The sequence below is a fragment of the Phyllobates terribilis genome, unplaced genomic scaffold (genome assembly GCF_046119375.1).
Source record: "Phyllobates terribilis strain yellow unplaced genomic scaffold, ASM4611937v1 Scaffold_1__5_contigs__length_1240528914, whole genome shotgun sequence".
NCBI lineage: Eukaryota > Metazoa > Chordata > Amphibia > Anura > Dendrobatidae > Phyllobates > Phyllobates terribilis.
Window position 1 is genome coordinate 1,217,545,812 of NW_027362761.1, and position 20,547 is coordinate 1,217,566,358.

At 43.7% G+C, this 20,547-nt stretch overlaps 1 protein-coding gene across 1 annotated transcript in view; it reads left to right on the forward strand.

The window, feature by feature from the left end:
- LOC141229269 (vomeronasal type-2 receptor 26-like) overlaps positions 1-20,547 on the forward strand; it is a 164,540-nt gene that overhangs the window by 65,545 nt on the left and 78,448 nt on the right. Inside the window, exon 2 of the mRNA XM_073667461.1 lies at positions 12,474-12,597. Coding sequence (XP_073523562.1) covers positions 12,474-12,597 — 124 coding nt within the window. The remainder of the gene's footprint in view (positions 1-12,473; positions 12,598-20,547) is intronic.

Genomic DNA, 20,547 nt, shown 5'->3' on the forward strand with positions numbered 1-20,547 from the left:
ACAATTCACAAGCAGTGTGAGGTTTATCATCTAAGCTTATGAGTTACAGCACAACCTGTTGCCGTTTGGCTGAGGCAGTACTGCAGTGCTTTCAGCTTGTAACTGATGTGGTGATATCTGAGATGGAGGCTGAACATGAGGAGGAGGAGGAGGATGAAGTGCAGGAGCTGTACACTGTGGGGGCAACTCTGACTGACATAGGGCCCGCAATCCTCGGTGGTGGGAGGATGTGTTTCATTCCAAGGTCCGACTGGGTCCCGGCTTCCACTATGTTTACCCAGTGTGCCGTCAGGGAGATGTACTGTCCCTGGCCAAAAGCACTTGTCCATGTGTCCGTTGTCAGTTGGACTCTCCCAGTAACTGCGTTGTTGAGGGCACGGCAGATGTTTTGGGACACATGCTTGTGTAGTGCGGGGATGGCACACCAGGCAAAATAGTGTCGGCTGGGACCGAATACCAAGGCACGCCATAAGGTTGCGGAAGGATTCCATCTTTACCAGCCTAAAAGGCAGCATTTCCAACGCAAGCAGTCGTGAAATGTGCAAATTTAGGACTGTGGCCTGTGGGGCGTTGGCTGCGAATTTGCGCTTTCGTTCAAAGCTTTGGGATATGGACAAATGAACGCTGCGGTGGGACATATATGTGGACGTTGATGCAGTTTCTTGAGATACTGCCAAAACAAGTGAAGAATGAGAGGAGGGGGCATCTTTGCATGCAGTATGGACAGGGAATTGCCTTGCACGCACAACAGGGGGTTCTCTTACACGTACAACAGCGGAAGAAGCAGTGATGACACCCGCTGACACTGGTCATGGACCCTGGGGTTAACCCCACAAAATCGGGTGCTTTGTTGACATGTGCCTGATCATGCTGGTGGTGGTCAGGCTGGTAGTTTTGTCACCCATGCTGATGCTGGCATGGCAGGTGGTACAAATGGCCTTATTGGGGTTATCAGTAGAGTCATTAAAATAATTCCAGACTCTGGAAGACCTACAGGTTGTACTGGCAACATCCCTCGTGCTGGTGTTACGGGGAACTGTTGCCAGCCTTCTGTGTGCAGCCACCACACTGCTTCTTCCTGCCTGTTGGGGTACTCTGCCTCCCTCCCCCTGTGTGCTGCTGTCCTCGCTCTGCGTGTCCTCCTGCCAAGTTGGGTGAGTTCCTAGATCATCCACCACCTCCTCCTCTTCCACTTGCGCACCACGATCCTCCTCCTCACTACGTGGCAATTGTGTCTCGTCATCATCCACCTCTTGTGACAAATTTCCAGCGTTGACTTCCTCTGGCCATGGCTGTTCAAATACTTGGGCATCACTACATGGGATCTCTTCTTCCACCACTTCAAGCGGAGCTGGCGAGGGGCACAAATATGGAAATGGACCAGTGAACAGGTCTTTAGAGTGTTTAACTGTGGGATCAATTGCTGTCTGACGACACTCGGCATGGTGAGAGGAAGGAGCATCAAGGTGAGGAGGAGTATGCGGTTGAGACTCACGGCTACTAAAACTTGACCATGTGGAAAACTGACAGGAGGCGGTGGTGCCCAGGTAACTGGAAGTATTATCTGCTAACCAATTAATAACCTGTTCACACATGTTCGCAATAGTGGTGTTGTAGTGTGCTTCCCTAGTAATTCGGTCAAGAAGTGGGAGTGAGAAGATGTGGCTGTTGGTTGTGGCACATTTTCATCTTGGCCACGGCCCCGTCCTCTACACGCACCATCACCAGAACGTCCAGTTCCATGTCCCTTGCCACGCCCCTTGCCCATTGTAAATGAAGTAAAATAGCTTACACTTGCACTATCAATGGAAAAAGGGTAATAAAAAGGAGATTAGAACTGTGGAAGAGGAAAACCACAGTTCTATTTCTCTGTCCTACACCAGAATCTTTTAAACAGATATATTTGTGTCTGGATTGTCATGGAGACACTCTTACTGTCTTATTTTACGGAAAAAAGGCCAAAAGCAGGATAATACAGAGATTTGAACCGTGGAACTGCAAAACCAAACTTCTAGTTTTCTGGCCTAGACCAGAATATTTTAAACAGATATATTTTTGTCTGAACAGTCAGGGAGACACTATTACTGTTTTTTTTTACATAAAAAAGGCCAAAAGCTGGATAATACAGAGATTTGACCCGTGGAACTGCACAATCAAACTTCTAGTTATCTGGCCTACACCAGAATATTTAAAACAAATATATTTGTGTCTGAACAGTCAGGGAGACACTATTACTGTTTTTTTAATGGAAAAAAGGCCAAAAGCAGGATACTACAGAGATTTGAACCATGGAACTACAAAACCACAGTTCTAGTGATCTGGCCTACACCAGAATCTATTAAACAGATATATTTGTGTCTGAACAGTCAGCGAGACACTATTACTGTTTTTTTTTTACGGAAATAAGGCCAAAAGCAGAATAATACAGAGATTTGAACGGTGGAACTGCAAAACCAAACTTCTAGTTATCTGGCCTGCACCAGAATATTTTAAACAGATATATTTGTTACTGAACAGTCAGAAATACACCATTACTGTATTTTTTACGGAAAAAAGGCCAAAAGCTGCATAATACTGAGATTTGAGCCGTGGAACTGCAAAACCACAGTTCTAGTTATCAGGCCTACACCAGACTTTTTTAAACAGATATATTTGTGTCTGAACAGTGACAGACACACTCAATTTTTTTTTGGGGGGGGGGGGGGAATCCAAAGGTTAATAAGACACGTATTTGTACAGTCTGACTGAGGAAATCAAAATAAAGGATTTAAATTAAAAAAAATGGATTTTTCCTGGCCACTGAAACCTAGGGATAAGTCTAGCAATTTGACCAGCAGGAGCACACAGGACTGTAATGCAGTGTTTGTTGGTATAACCACTGCTTCTCCTATACAGCCTGCCTACCTGATATCTGGGATGGATATTAGTCCTGAAAAGGACTGTTTGTTTGATTTGGCAGTCTTTAGAGACCCTACACTAACTATTTCACAGTATAAATTTCCCCCTAGCTCTGCAGCACTGACTCTACACTGTCTGATCCGGAGCGACTCTGTCCAAGATGGCGGCGCCCAATTTTAAATACTCGAGGTGATGCTGTGCGGCCAGCCAATCACTGTAATGCCCACAAACAACATAGCTGCGGCATTACAGTGACTGGCTGGCAATCCCTGCATGTTCATTGGCTCTGTAAAGAGTGCCAAATGTGCAGGGAGGAGACCCCAGTCCCCGCCCGAGTAACCTGGAAATGCTCGGTGCTCGCCGAACATCCCAAGTAGCGAAATGCTCGGGTGAGTACAGAGCAGTGTCGAGCATGCTCGCTCAACAGTAATTAGGGCCTAACATCACCAACGGGGCATCAATTTCATCAGAGTAGAAGTAGCATAATGGAGACAAAAATCTCTTCCATTGCAGCCAACAAAGTAGATGAAGACACAATCTGGAGTGTTCACTTTTAAAAAAATTAGGGCCTAACACCACCATTTCCATTGCCAACAGATTGGAGATGGAGGCGTTCAACCTCTTAGCTTTGTCATGTGTAGAAGAAACAAACTTTTTCGTGAAGACCACTGGGGGACAGGGAGTGGCAGCAGCGATGAGAGAGGATGGAGTAAGGTGAACTGGACAAACTGCTGGACCATGAGTGAGGTGCAGGCTGAGAGGTTACAGTGGATTGAATTACATATGGTGTGCTAGGTGAAGCAAACACTGCAGGCATGTCCACTTCCGTTACAGCTGACAAGCTCTCACTGGACTGGAGCAGGTAAAGAACCTGGGGTTCTGTGGTCAGAGACAATACTTGGCATGGTAACAGAGGGGGGGGAGAAGCAGCAGATGCAGTTGATGGGGCAGCTGATGGTTGTTGAGATCTGCTGGTCTGCAATTTATTACAGTAAGATTTCCAGCGTAACACAGGTTGAATGTGTATGTGAAGGTTCATTCATGTAGTAGTCAAATAATGCACTTTTTCCCTCTAGTGAGGTTTTTCTTGCAAAGTTTGCAGATAATGTGAGTTGGCTCATCCTTTTCGTTGTCAAAAAAGGCACAGGCTAGGCAACCCTTGCCACCCCAGCGATCTGCTGACCCGTGACCACTGCTGGCCATAGCCACATTTGTGGCTAAGGATGCAGTGCTCCTTATGCTTGCATCACTCTATGTCTGTGTCGTACGCGAAACTTAACCTCCTCGTCATCCCCCTCCACCTCCTCACATGCGAAACTTTGCTCGGGTTTCAGAGCAAGTTGAACCTTCAACCTCATCATCATCCAATGTGTTATTTCATTCCTGAGAGTGACCCTTCTCCTCTTGTTGCTCTGACAGCACAGTACAGTCAGCATGAACCTCATGTATCTGAGTCTCATAAGAATCACTCCCCCTCGGTGATTAACGTCTGGTGATGAGGGTCAGGAACCTGCTCGGACCCTACTTCGTCCTTCCCCGCATCCAACTGAAAAAAAAAATTGTGCATCCGTGCAGATGCTTTCTTCCTCTTGAATCTGCGAATGTTTGGAGTACACATCTGATGCCCATGGTATAGAATGTGTGAACAGTACTGCAGACTTACCCATCTGTGGCTCCCTACAGTCAGTTGGGCAGTTGGACAGTTGTGATATGGGGGGAAGCAAGGGTAATTGGGGTGCCACCTCTGTGGACTGTACTGCGTGTGATGTTGGGGAGGAGGAAGAAGAGGAGAGGCCACTTGAAGCAGCACTTTGCCATCCACTGGAGCACCTGCTCTTTCTGGCCCTTATCAACAAGGCGTGTCGCTGTGCAGCTACCAAAGAAAGGGAGTGGAGTAGCCTGGCCGGTTACAGAAGTTGTCAGTTGTCTTTGAATAGGATGTCAATGTGTTGTTTCACTAGTGCTTTCACTAATATTACCACCCACCCCACGTATACCTTGAACACCAAGCCTATTCCCACTTCCACCTGGACCTCTCTTTTTCACACTCTTGCTGCTCAGACTGTGTGGTAGGAGCTCGCTATTAGCAAAAAAAATAGGATTTTTTACTCTACCACAGTCCCGCACACAGCTGAATTTCAGAGGCACTAAATGACAAGGTGAGATATTGCTTGCTGTATCACGTTAGCAACAGAAGAAAGTATTTTTTTAGTGTGGATGATGCTTGTATAACATAGCAAGTATTCTATACTATAATCTGTTTTAAACTGAGATGTCCCCTGCTGTATAACGTTAGTAACAGAAGAAAGTATTTTTTAGTGTCGATGAGGCCTATATAACATAGGATATATGATTCAAACTATTTCAAACTGAGATGTCCCCTGCTATATATCATTATGAACAGAAGAAAATATTTTTTTTACTGTGGATAAGGCCTGTATAACATAGGATATATGATTCAAACTATTTCAAACCGAGATGTCCCCTGCTGTATAACATTAGTAACAGAATAAAGAATTTTTTTAACTGTGGGTGAAGTCTGTATAACATAGGAGATATGCTCCAAACTCATATCTAGCCTACTGTATCCCGTTATTCACAGAAAAAAAAATAGATTTTTTTACTCTGCATAAACTCTGCATACAGCTTGAATTTCATCTCCACAAAATGACAAAGTGACATATGACGTACTATATCACGTTTGTCACAGAAAACATAAAAAATATTTTCTTGTTAGCAACAGAAAAAAATTGTTTGTTTACTTAGTCTACACACAGCTTAGTTTCACCCCCACAAAAGAACCAGTTGGCTTATGGCAGACTGTATCTCGTTTCTAACTGAACAAAATAAATTTCTTTTACTCTGATTACCAACAGAAAAATATAATTTTTTTACTGTACATAAAGCTGAATTTCACCCACCAAAATTGACAAGGTGGCTTATGTCGTGTAGTGTCACTTTACTCACAGAAAAAAAAAAAAAACTTTTGCTTACAGCTTAATTTCACTGCCACAAAAGGACTACAGTAGGTGGCTTATGGTAGACTGCATCACGTTTGTTACTGAACAAAATATTTTTCTTTTATTCTGATTACCAACAGAAAAAATAGATTTTTTTTACTGTACATACAGCTGAATTTCACCCCTCAAAAATTACAAGGTGATTTATGGCATGCAGCATCACGATACTCACAAGAAAAAAAAAATTTCTGCGTACAGCTTAATTTCCCCACCACAAAAGGACTAGGTGGCTTATGGCAGACTGTATCACATTTTTCACAGTAAAAAAAAAATATTTTTACTCTAACTACCAACAGAAAAAATTGATTTTTTTTTACTGTGCATACAGCTGAATTTCACCCCAAAAAATTACAAGGTGGGCTACTATAGCTAGCGGAATCACATTAGCAAATGAAAAAACTGAATTTGTGTACTGTGCAGTTATGAGCGAACGTGCTCGCCACTGCTCGGTACTCTTCCGAGCATCATGGTGCTCAACAAACTCAGCGCTCGGTGAGTATTTCCTGGTTGCTCGGGCGGGTGCTAAGGTCCCCTCCCTGCATGTTTGGCGCTCTTTAGAGAGCCAATGATCATGCAGGGATTGCTTGCCACGCACTATAATGCCACAGCCATGTTGGTTGTGGGCATTACAGTGATTGGCTGGCCGCTCAGCATTATATAAGCATCTGGTGCCGTTAAGCTCGTCTCAGTCTACCCGGAAACAGGCAGAGTAAGGAGAGCTGCTGCAGAGTCAGGGAGAGATTTTCTTGTTTATACTTAGTATAGGTATTCCACAACATATATATCCATCTGAACTAACAGTCCTTCTGAGGATTATATTCAGTGGTGATAGCAGGAGTTAGGCAGGCAGACAGTGTTAACACCACCAAAAGACTGAAACACACAAAGACACAGTAAAACAAACGTACAAAAATACTCTGTTGTAAAATAGCAACAGTAAACAGCAAGTGCTAGTAAACACTAGCAAGTGCTAGTACTAGCATTTGCTGTTTACTGTTGCTTTTGAAACAACAGATTATTTTTGTATGTTTGTTTTACTGTGTCTTTGTGTGTTTCAGTCTTTTGGTGGTGTTAACACTGTCCTACAGACTTTTTCACCATTTGCATTGCCCCTGTGTTTGTATTCAAATATCTGAAAGAACAGCAGCAGAAGCAGACAGGACATTCAATGGACTCTCTTGCACTATATGCACTGCAGTCTGCCGCATACACAATTCAATTTGTTTCTTACTTTTGCAAGATTAAAGAGGTCTCCACCCCTCCCTTGTGGGCTTTGCACATAAAATGCCGTCCTCTGCAGTGTGTCCACATGGACATTACCTGTTAGATCTGCCCATATACTGTAGATACTATACACATGATCAGTTTTTAAATACATCAGATAGGGACTGCTCTGATCTGGGTTACCTTGAAGTTGGTAGAGCAGCTTAGTATACATTTTTTCCAAAAAAAAGTTTCAACTAAATACCCTGTTTTTATCACCTTTAAACTAGCACTTGCTGTTTACTGTTGTTTTTTTACAACAGAGTTTTTTTGTACATTTGTTTTACTGTGTCCTTGTGTGTTTCAGTTGTTCAGATATTTGTAACCATAGCCCCAGATATCAGGGGACAGGGCTAATTTTTTTTTATCTTAATCCTGGGTATTTGCTTAAAAACAAAGGCATGCAGGGTATGTGACAAACTACAGTGCATGATACAGTACAACTTGGTTCATTGCATGTTCAACTTCTGACTGAACCTGCTGTGACAAATATTTGTAAACATAGCCCCAGGTATCAGGGGCCAGGGATTTGATCTTAATCTTGGATATTTGCTTAAAAACCAATCCAGAGTACACCATTTTTCTGATCTATTTACTTGTTACCACTGCAGAATGCAGCCAGATCTGTTCCATACTTCAGCGATAAAAATAATCAATTACTGGCTTCCATTTCGTTACAGTGTGTCAGACAAGCTATTTACACTAGGTCTCTGTGAAGAATAGTATTAGTAAACTACAGGTCTGCTATTTAAAACTGTGGTTCTCTGTCAGACATATCACATATAACTGTGTTCCAAAATCAGCCATTTCTCCTGAACGTGGAAAATATTGTTCTCCATTTAAAATGGGCAAGGTGCATGGCAAGGGACGGGGAAGTGGACGTGATGGTGATGGTGTATGCAGAGGCCGAGGACGTGGCTGTGGGCAAGCTAAAATTGTGCCACAACAAACACCCACATTTTGTCGCTTGACCTTCCTCTCCCAATTACTAGGGGACTGTAGCACACCACTATTGAACCCAGACAAGTGGCAAAAGGTTGTTGGTTGGATATCAGATAATGCTTCCAGTCACTTTGCCACCACCACCACTACCCTGTCTTCCACACAGGTCAAGTCTCAGTAGCTGTGAGTCTGGACTGCATATTCCTCACCCTGGTCTTCCTTCCTCCCACCACGCTGAGTGCCCGGAGACAACTGATGCCACATTTTGACACTTAGAAGAGCGGTTCACTTTTCCATTTGTAGATTTGGACCTCTCGCCCTGCCAGCTTCATGCGTGTTGTGGCTGTCCCTTGATACTCGGTCCCCAGCCATCCGTATTTCTCCTGGTGAACCGACCCCGCATTACACGAGCACGTATCCCACAACATTAGCCCTGCCCTCAACAACACAGTTACTGGGAAAGTCCACCTAACAACAGACATGTGGACTAGTGCTTGTGGGCAGGGACAGTACATCTCATTGACGGCAAACTGGGTTAATATAGTGGAAGCCGGGACCCCGTCGAACCTTGGGACGAAACATGTCCTCCCGACTCCGAGGATTGCGGGCCCTGGGTCAATCAGGGTTGCCCCCACATTCTACAGCTCCTGCACCTCCTCCTCCTCCTCCTCTTCAGCATCCATCTCCGAAATTACCACATAAGTCACTAGATGGAAACACTGCAGCACTGCCTCAGTCAAGTGGCAACAGGCTGTGCTGAGGTTAATATGCTTAGATGACAAACTGCACAATGCTGAAGAGTTGTGGACAGCTCTGAAAGAGCAGGCAGATCTGTGACTGACACCGCTGACCCTACAGCCAGGCATGGTCATGTGTGACAATGGCCAGAACCTGGTGGTGGCTCTGAAGCAAGGTGAGCTCACACACATACCATGCCTGGCCCATGTGCTTAACCTCGTGATTCAGGGGTTTCTCAAAATCTACTTGGATCTGCCTGATCTGCTTGTCAAAGTATGCAACCTGTGTTCCCATTTTACAAAATAAGCTACAGCTTCAGCAGCGTTTGCAGCTTCCAGCTCAACGACTGGTGTGCAATGTCCCCATGCATTGTAACTCTACATTGCAGATGTTGGGAAGGATTTTTGAGCAGCACAGGGCAGTTGTTCAGTACCAGATTCAAAACTTTTGTTGGTATTCAGGACATCCTCTGCACATAAGACCTCAAGAGTGGGCATGGATGTCAGACATCTGTACCGTCCTCCAAAACTTTGAAGACTCCACCAAGATGGCGATGACCCCATAATTAGCGCCCCCATCCCACTTCTCTGTCTTCTGAAACGATTGCTTCTCACAATTAAAGAGGAGACATTACAGGCGCAGCACGATGAGATGGAACAAGGAACTATACAGAGTGAATCAACACAGCCCAGCCTCATCTCATCCCAACATGGATTGAGTGACAATGAGGAATAGGAGGAGGAAGCGGAAGAACAGGAGCTAATTTCCTGCTCTATAGACGGTACTATCCGCACAACTGTTATACCATTTGTTCTGCATGGATAGCCTGAGGAAAGGGAGTAGGAGGAGGATGAGGAGGAGAGCATGGTCAGTCATCCTCTTGGTGAGGACATGGAAGTCTTGCAGTCTGGCACACATGGCTGAGTTTATGTTATGCTGCCTTTCCCATGACCCTCGCATTGTCCAAACTTTGGGTGACAGTCATTACTGGTTGGTGACACTTCTGGACCCATGCAAAAAGGAGAACTTTATATCTCTTATTCCCGCTCCGGACATGTCTGCTAAAATGGGGCAGTACCAGAAGGCCCTTTTGCGGAATTATTTAAAAAATTCCAATCTGAAAACGCTGGCGGCAGAGGTCACAGTTCATTGGACAACCAAGGAGTACAGGTGAGAGAGACTTAAATCCGATCCAGCAGAGGCAGGGTAACACTGTCAAAGTTCTGGGACAGTTTTCCCAGACCTTCCCATCGCCCAGGCCCTGATGAGCGAGGTAGTCTCACAAGGAAGGAAAAGTTTGGGAATATGCTGAGAGAGTACCTTGCCGACCGTACCAACGTCCTTCGTGATTCCTCTGTGCCTTATAATTATTTGGTATCCAAGCTGGATATGTGGCACGAACTGGCTCTCTATGCCTTGGAGGTCCTGGCCTGCCCTGCCGCTAGCGATTTGTTAGATTGGGATTTTAATGCCGGTGGGAGAATTATAACTGATTGGCACATTCGCCTGTCAATTAAAAATGCTGACAGGCTGACTCTTATAAAAATGAACAAGGGCTGGATTGTGACAAACTTCTCAACACCACCAAATGATAGCAGCATAACAAACTCAAATCCAAAGTCTTTTTTTTTGGGAGGTCTATTCCCATGCATCACTTCACACCCAGACATGGGTATATGCTTCCTGATTTTGTCTATTTGCTCCTCCTTCTCTTAATCCTCATCCTCCACCACCATATCTCTACATATCTAACATATCACCATGCCTACGTCTCGTGCAAGGGGCATTGGTGTGCCTCTATTGGCAGAGTTTGCATTTACTGCATAGGCAAAAACAGTATGGGACACCAACTTCCTAATAATGTGAATTTTTTTTTGCATGAGGCCTGTAAAGATGTGCGGTTGTGGATTTTAATAATCACCTAGGCAGGTTATCGATGCAAACAGTTTTATTCCTTCCACCACAGTGAACAGCAATTCCAGGTAAATGTCCAACAGGCAATTCTGTTAGTCCTCGAGTTTTCAACCTGGGATCAGTAGTTCCACTGCCCCGTACCAGGTGACATCCACTGTCCCCCAACTTTTGGTTGGCCCACAGCTTTTTGCATCTCCCGCTGGTATATTGGCAGTCACAGCATATGCTCCTTCGGATGATGGATATCACGACCGCAGCCCGTGATACCACCCAGCTCTCAGTCTGACTAGCAATGAATCTTCTCTTTCTCCTGCACAGGGTTCAGCCCCCTGAATCGGCAGAAGAGCTCACCCCTCCCTCCCCCTCTAATTGTGCCTTAGTGGAGATATTTTCTCAGGTGGAACCTATCCCCTGGGTTTGCATGTGAAACTACCTGTTGTGACCGAGAGAACAAAGGCCCAAGGTCTCGGAGATATGGTCAGTGAATGGAATACCTGAGGTTGAACTGATGAGCAAACAAATCACTAACAAAACACTGCAAGCAAATTTCTAACAAAACACAAAATTAAGATTGATGAAAATGGGTGCTCAGTGCTGGAAAAGTATTTAGTAAGTGGCCAGGTCCTCAAAAGGCCCTCCTCTACATCTTTTCTCAGTGGCATTGGAGTGCGTCCAAATTTTTGGCAGTCCTTGCATTCATTTCATAGGCAATAACAGTATGGGAGACCCACTTCCTAATAATGGGAACTTTTTTTTGCATGAGGCCCTTTACGACTCTTTTAAGGGGTTTTTTAGTGCCTCAAAATTTTTGACAGCCATTGAATTCACTGCACAGGTAAAAGCAGAATGGGAAACCCACTTCCCAATAATGGGAAAAATATTTTAATAAGGCCCTCCTCTATGTCTCTTTCAAGGGGCATTGGAATGCGTCTAAATTTTTGGGTTATAGGAAGTTTTGCCCCCAGCAGTCCGCCCCCAGCAATCTGGGGATGAAATGTGCGGGGGACAAATGTACCCGGTGGCGAATTGCTGGAGGCGAACTGCTGTCGGCGAACTGCTGGGGGGGAACTGCTCGGGGCGAAACATCCAATTCCCAAATTTTTGGCAGCCATTGTAATCACTGCATATGCAATAACTGTATAGCAGAACCGTTCCTTTTTAATGGGAACATGTCTTTACTGAGGCCCACCTCTATGTGTCTTTTTCGTCTTGCCACAGATTCTCAATGAGATTTCGGTCTGGACTGTGACTATGTCATTGACACACATGAATATGCCTTGATCTAAACCCTCCATTGTAGCTCTGGCAGTATGTTTAGGGTCAGTATCCTGCTGGAAGGTGAACGTACGCCCCAGTCTTAGTTCTTCTGCAGCCTCTAACAGGTTTTCCTCCAGGATTGCCCAGTATTTAACTCTATCCATCTTTCCATCTATTATGACTAATTTGCCTGCCCCTGCTGAATTAAAGACTCCCCACAGCATGATGCTGCCACCACCATGTGTGACTTCGGGGATGGTGTCTTCACGGTGGTGTCCAGTGTTACTTTTCCGACACACATAGCGTTTTACCTCAAAAAATTCTACTTTGGTTTCATCTATCCAGACCACATATTCCCACATGTCAAGTAATGGAATCAGCTGTAAAATCACAGGTTGAACTTGATGGAACAGTATATTTTTTCATCTACATATCTTTTAGATCCCACAATCCCGATGTAATGAGAGATGTTCTCCTGGATTTAGAAAAGCTCCTAAGACAGGACATCAAGACTGCTGCTATGACTGCGTTGTCTGCTCTGAAGGGGAAATGTCAAATGCAACAGGTACAGAAATTCTAGTAAGAATAAATATAGAAATGGACGCTTGAAATTATATTAACTTCGAATGTCATTTAATGCCTCTTCCCCTTTCCCCTTGCTGCTGTGTGAATACAGTACAGATATTAGGATTGTAATGAATGGTAAAATGTGGCCATATGATGACCACGTGAAACCGACCAATCACTCACATAAGGTGAAGATATTAGACCCATTTGGTTTCTTATCCACCGTGTTATCATCCTTTAATAATATTGATGCTAAATATTTTAGAAAAGTCTCCTCCTTCGACAATGTCAGTTCAATGCAGGGTTTATTTTTTGTGCCCACAAAGTCAGAGGTCTCCAAACTGTTGGGTGATAAAGGGTCACTGTCCCCACAAATGCACAAAACAAATGCGAGCTGTTGTTTACCTATCCTGTAAATAAATTTTATATTAAATATTTTTTTCTAAATAAAAAGGTTTGTCCACTACTATTCAAAATCGCCCAATGTGTTTTTATGATGAAAAGAAGCTTCTTTCTAATTACCCCTTGGTGCTGTTTCTGCCTGTGAGTGGCGCTATCACTGGCCGCTCACAGACAGCATGTTTAAGGGTCTTCCATTACTGAAACATGGATTGATCTCACCCAAGACTGCAGCATCCATACAATCATGCTTATTCATGGATAAGTATCATCTCCTACGAACCGCCCGACGTGTTTCATCACTTTTTGAATCATCAGGGACGTTTGGTTTGCAAAAAAGATGAAGGTGACTACCTAGCTTGGACCCCCTCTGGAAGCACTGCTGTGGCAGGAATGCTTATCTGTCTTTTTGTATTCGGCGCTACACTCTCCGTGACCGCGGCGTCTTGCGTACTTCCGGTCCGCCCCCCCCCAGTTCCTGTCAATGGAATGCACCAGGCTCAGGCTTGAGGCGCATCTGTCATATCCAACAAACATGCCGGATACATCATATCCGCTCTTGTTACAGGGGAGGTACGGGTACTACGCTGTCCCCACCATTGCTATGGAGATCAGACGCTCAATCCACTGCATCTCACTCCAGTCCTATCGATAACATCTCTTTCTAGGTAAGTAAAACAGTCACATCGTGGTAATTAGCGGGTTTAGATCACCACGATCAGCCTAGGAACATGCAGCATTCAATAGATGCCGGCATTCATTAAGATGAGAAATGGAAAATACATATAGGGAGATCCATTGTCTCAGAGAATGAGAGAAAAATATCAAATATTGTTTTATCATTGCTTGCTCAGAAATTCTTTTTATGCAACATTATTATATTCAAGTGACCTGTGGTTAATGGTTATTGGTATATATCCCCCTGATTATCAAATATAACCTGCTTGTGTATAAAAAAGATCAATATTTCTCAAAGTACAAAATTATTTGCTGAATTACTGGGGAAGCAGTGTGGATTCAGAGGTACACAAACAGGATGGGCTTGCTCAGATGTGATGGAAAACATATCACAGATGTTCCAAAGGGGGAGCCGGCAAGAAAGGGGTACCCTCACTGCCAGGAGTGGAAAAATAGCAAAGCAGAGTTGAGACAGCTAATCAGTCTGGCCCTAAGGCGGCCCTCTCTAGACTGTGCCCTGCCTAACGGGGAGGTTGGCACCCTAGAAATCCTGTTCAGATGGCGCCACACACTCAATGGCGGATTACCCTATCTAACTGCTCCTACTCCTACCCTATCTGTTCAAAACAGGAGCAAAGGATAAAAAAGAACACAACAATCAATTGCAGTAGCCTTATATGGATAATGTGTGGCTTACATGGATAATTTTATGGGCTATAAAAATGGTGCCTCTGTGCTAGTTCATGCATTGTTGTACTCAAAGAAAAAGTAGCACTCTATATTTTTTCTATTACTATTCATCCTGTCAGTACTCTCCTACTATAAGTAATTCTGCCAATATCACCTTATTTCATTGTCCATTTCTACCTGAAAATTCATTGTATATTTCCATTTATCAGGTCATTTTGATCACACAGTGACCCCCCTGAGAATTACATGGCTTTATGTCCCCTGAAGAGGCTCACTGTCTCACACAGCAGAAGTTAAGTTCCTGTTTGAATCAATTGCATGAACTATAGGACTGACATTCTCCACAGGAAGGGACAGAAGCACATATCAAATATAATAGTGGTGACTACACAACCCTTGTCACACAATTAAAGTTATAACTGTAATTACAAGGTATAATCTGGGTTTCAAGGCTAAGAACATAAAAAATGTAGCAAGTCCTGATGTAATGGAAATTAATAGCTATAGGTGGAATACTCCAAAACCAACATCAGCCTATGATATAACACCAATGGAATCTCTATAAATCACCAATTCATGTAAAAGAGATTTTATTGAGCTATTATTTAAAACACAATGAATGACAATTTAAACAATAAAGTTTTAAATAAACACAAATGCAGAAAAAATGACATTGGAACGGTATAATGATTTGGAGGTTGCTTAGGGTCCTTGTCATGCTAAAATGTGAAGTTTCGTTTTATCTTCAGCTGTTTAGCACATACCTGAATGTTTTGATGCAAAATTGACTGGTAATTGAAACTGTTTTAATTCCCTCCACCATGATGAGATCCCTGGTCCCAGCTACTGAAAAACAACCCAAAATCATAATTGTACCTCCACCACACCTCACTGAGTGTATGATGTTCTTTTGGTGATGCACAGTGTTGACTTTGCACCAACTATGCCTTATTATGTCCAAAATAATCCAACTTGCTCTCATTAAACCATAGCAAGTTTTCAAGACTTGATGTAGGTTTTTGAAATAGATGGATCAACGTGGATATTTTTCGTTATAACAAAATACTTCCATCTTGCCACCCTACTGTAAGCCAGTCATATGAAGAATATGGGTGATTGTTGCCACATGCAGCACTCAACCAGGACTGTCCAGAAATTCCTGGTGTCCCTTTAATGTTGCTATCAGACAAATTACATTCTCCTAGACTTATTTTATTTTTGTCTTTTCATCAATTTTTGAGGGTTGTTCAGTTCTAGATCATAGAATATATTACATTTGCATTTGGAGTGCATACATGAAAGATACTTGGAGGTACTAGTGAAAATGGAGCGAAATCACAAAATACATCCAGAGAATTATTCACTGCACTCTTGATTGGTCAAGCAGAAGTCATGGCGTTTATTTACAAAGCATGTGTGTGGAGCCCCAAATGGGATCCCTGCACAGTACCCTATAAGAACCCCTGCAGATCCCTGGCTTTTCATGCACCCTGCAACATTTTAAAAACAATTATTTGAATCTAATTTTCAATCTCTTATTGTCACAATCAGGAAGCAATTTTCTTCATGTGAATGCACTACCTCTATATATGTAAGTAAAGTCCCCATATCTGCTTGACCAGTTCTAGGAGATGTCACTGTTGTGCCAAATTTAAGCAACTTCTTGATTACCATCTTCACAGTGCTGCATGACACATACACTCTAATGTCCTGGATTTTTTTTTGTACATTCTCCTGACTGATAATTTTCAACAATAAAATTCATTTGCTGTGTTGCATGCTGTTTATGGACCATAGCATTCACTCCAAAATGCAACTAAGGAAATGTCAGGAAAATCCTCCTTTACCATTTTCTATGGGGGTAGTCATATTTCCAGTAAATTATGGTAGCCTAGCACTGACTACTATTAGCGATGTGCGAGCACTAAAATGCTCGGATGCTCGTTGCTCGGGTTAAGCAAATTGGAATGCTCGAGTGCTCAACCTGAGCAACAAGCCAGATGTAAGTCTATGGGAAACTCGAGCATTTTTTTGGCCCCCCGGCGGTCTGCAGAGGGACTAGAAATTTTGGAAATCGATGGGAACAGTGCTCAAATGACATGGGAACAGCATGGGGAAGACCCTTGGAAGGATTTCTGACTCCCAGGTCACTGCATAAAAGTGTACCCATCATAACTGAACCTTGGCGCATACGAAGATGCCTCCCGCCATGCACCTGTCATTGAACATCTGCAACAATCACCGTGAACGTTCTTGTCCAACCGCAGCATTCAGATATCCCTACTTCATTCCTTGAAATGCAAGCGCAAGTATGCAGGCAGCCACCCACCCACCCAAAGGCTGCAATACTATACTGCCACATTTTTGACAGCTGCTTGCACTTGAAATGTGGCCTTTTAGGCTTTTCACAACCTCATGCCAGCAGCGGCCAGGTTCCATACTCGGTCCCCAGCCACCACTATTTGTCCCGGTGTCGTCTCCACCTTCCACAAGCACGGTTCCTGCAACATTACCCGTGCCCTCCCCAGTGCACTTACTGGGAAGGACCGCCTAACCACAAACACGTGGACAAGTGAATGTGGCCAGGGATGGTATGGAGCCATTTCACAGCTCGTCACTGTGAGTTGTATTTCAACACAGCCATATTCTTTAGCTCGGTGAGAGGACTTGGGAAATCCATATCTATTCCAACTGTCATTTCTCCCAGGAAGTCCTCTAATGCATCTTCTTGCATAAGCAATGGCAGCCCAGCCACCAGCTAAGACTTCTAGGTGGTGCTTTGACACAAACATCTTTCTTTGCTCCTTTAATTTCATGACTACAGAGTTGGGCAATGGCATTATCTGCAATGCGGTTTGAGAAATAGCATGCATAAGCATGTCCAATCCACAGTAAAAAAGCAGCAATAGAGTGTCCGGGAACCTTCCCACACACTTTTCTTAGCCAGGGCTGCTTCTCAGCAGGTTTGGAGGGGCCGACCAGAAAACCGGAGACTCCTCCGGTGGGCTCTGGCTTCTCCTTCAGGAGAGTTCATAGTGCTGAGGTGAGGCCGTGATGATGATAGAGGCCACCATCTGCTTAGTTTTCTGTTACTTGGAATGCAATCGCAAGTATGTGTTAGAACTCTCCTGTTAGGTTTTTTTCTAGTTTGCTGGTCACATGACCATTTTTTCCTATTTAATCCGGCTCCGCCCTCCTGGCCTTGCTGGACTTCATTGTATTTTCTACTCTTGAGCTAGCTTGGTACTCTGTTACCTTTCTCTGTTAGTTTTGCTAGGTCTTCTGACCTCTATGTTCTATGTTGTGTGTTTGTCTTTTATTGCTACAATTTCTGCTAGGAGGTGTCCAACTTTATCCCAGTCCCTAGTTCTTGTAGGGATTCCTCCCTTGCATCTATAGGTCTTCGTACAGACTAGCCGAGGACTTTAGCGGGTCTGATCGCAGGATCAGGTTCCCCGTTACATCGCAGGGATCCAGTTTAGTTCTATTGTAGGGGCAGATCTCCTGTCTTTCCTTAGTGCTTATCGCAGATCATAACAGTAAGTCCAGCCCAAAAAAATTTCTCTAAGGAAAGATCTCCAGTTTGCATCATGGTCTCGGTTCAAGATTTGGCTCAACGCTTGCAGGGACTCTCTCTGGAGGTGGCCGAGCTCCAACAACACGTGAGTAGCTGTTCTGGAGCACATTTTGTAGAGCCAAAGGTACGTCTGCCTGATCTATTTTTTGGTGAACAACAAGATTTTTTTTCTTTTAAAAATGCCTGTTTATTGTATTTTCATTTAAGACCCAGATCCTCTGGTGATGAATCACAGTGCATAGGGTTCATAATGTGACTTTTGCGCAAGGATCCTCAGGGATGGGCTTTTTCTCTAAAACCTAGTGATCCGTGCTTTAGATCAGTGGATAGTTTTTTTTCTGCTTTGGGTTTGTTGTATGATGATCCTGATCGTGTCTTATCTGCTGAGTCTGAATTGAGACGTTTGAGGCAGGGATCAGGTAATGTGGAAAAATATTGCTCTCCCTTCCGTCGGTGGTCTGCCCAGGTGAGGTGGAATGATTCAGCTTTGAAAAGTTTGTTTCTTGCGGGGCTAGGTGAAAGGGTTAAAGATTTGCTGATTGCTTATCCCACACCTGGAAACTTGCAGGAGGCTATGCAATTAGCTATACGGGTGGACAGGAGACTGTGTGCAAAGGTTAATGAGAGCAAATCCTCTGCTATGTCAGCTCCGAGTCTTGAGAGGGTCTGTGCTGACAAATGAGAGCCGATGGAGATTGGGGTGATGTCACCCCGCTCTAAGGAAAAAGACCGCAGGCTTTCTGAAGGTTTGTGCTTCTATTGCGGAAATTCTGGTCATTTTATTAAGAACTGTGTGCTTCACATGAACAAAGAAAAAAAATGGTCAGTTATGCACGTATAGCCTGTTTAAATACTAAGGGAGTATTCCTATCTGCTACTACCGCTGCTCAGGAAGAATTAATTGAATTTCGGGTATTTGTGGATTGTGGTTCTACTCTGAATGTGATTGATGGGGGATTCTTGGAAAAACTTACATTAAAACCTAAACCTTTGTCATCCCCTATTGCTGTGGTTTCTGTTGATGGCTCTCCCTTGAAGAGTGTTACTCACAAGGTCTGTGAGTTTCCCCTCACTATTAATGGTGTTCATCAAGAGAATTTGGATTTGGTAGTATTGAATAATTTGCCTTCTCCAGTATTTTGGGGTTGCCCTGGTTAAAATTGCATAATCCTGTACTGGATTGGTCTACCAATGAAATTAAGTCCTGGAGCCCTAAATGTTATGACAAGTGTTGTAATGGACGTATTGCTGCGGTGGAAAAAGGGGAATTACCTGTACCTATTCAGGATTTTTGGAGTTTTTTCTGAGGAGGAGTCACAAATTTTGCCTCCCCATAGAGACTATGATTGTATCATTGAATTTGTCCCTGGAGCGACTCTTCCTAAAAGTCGTTTATTTAATCTTACTATTCCTGAGAGAAAGGCTTTGGAGGAATACATACAGACAAGCTTGGCCGCCGGTCACATTAGGCCTTCCAAGTCTCCTGTGGCTGTTGGATTTTTTTTTGTAAAAAAAAAAGATGGCGGGTTACTTCCTTGTCTGGACTTTCGTGAGATTAATAAAATTACTGTACGCAATCCTTACCCACTGCCATTGATTCCTGATTTATTTAACCAGTTAGTGGGGGCCAAGTGGTTCTCTAAAATTGATCTCCGGGGGGCATACAATTTGTTACGCATGAAGGAGGGTGATGAATGGAAGACTGCTTTTAACACTCCTGTGGGTTATTTTGAGAATCTGGTTATGCCTTTTGGTCTTACCAATGCTCCAGCATTTTTTCAGAATCTTATTAATGACATCCTTAGACCTTTGATCGGCCAAAATGTGGTTGTGTATTTGGATGACATTCTGATTTATTCGCCTGATCTGGAGTCTCATTGGCGGAGCGTACGTGAGGTTTTACAGTTATTAATGGACAATTCGCTTTTTGCTAAGCTAGAGAAATGTGAGTTCGCTGTACAGAGAATTAGTTTTTTGGGTTACATTATCTCCAGTGAAGGTTTTGCGATGGACCCGGTTAAAGTTCAAGCTGTGCAGGAATCGCCTAGGCCTATTGGTTTGAAATCGATACAGAGGTTTTTGGGTTTCGCCAATTATAATAGAAAATTCATGAACAAATGTTCTATTATTGTCAAACCGCTGACCGATCTCACCAGGAAAGGTGCTAATGCGGTTCAGTGGACTTCTGAGGCCATTGAAGCTTTTGTGTTTCTAAAGGAGAGGTTCACCTCTGCTCCCATCCTTATGCAGCCTGATGTGACTAAGCCGTTTTTGGTTGAGGTTGATGCTTCTTCTGTGGGGGTTGGTGCGGTGTTGTCTCAGGAAAGGAAGGATGGAGTACATCCCTGTGCCTTTTTTTCAAAAAAATTTTCTGAGACTGAACTTAATTACGATATTGGTAATCGGGAATTGCTGGCTATTAAACTCGCATTTGAACACTGGCGTCATCTCTTGGAAGGTGCTGAATTTCCCATTCAGGTTTTCACTGATCATAAAAATCTGATCTATCTTGATGCTGCCAAGCGCTTGAATGCCCGTCAGGCTAGGTGGGCACTTTTTTTCTCGTGGTTTAATTTTTCCGTTACTTACATCCCGGGTACCAAG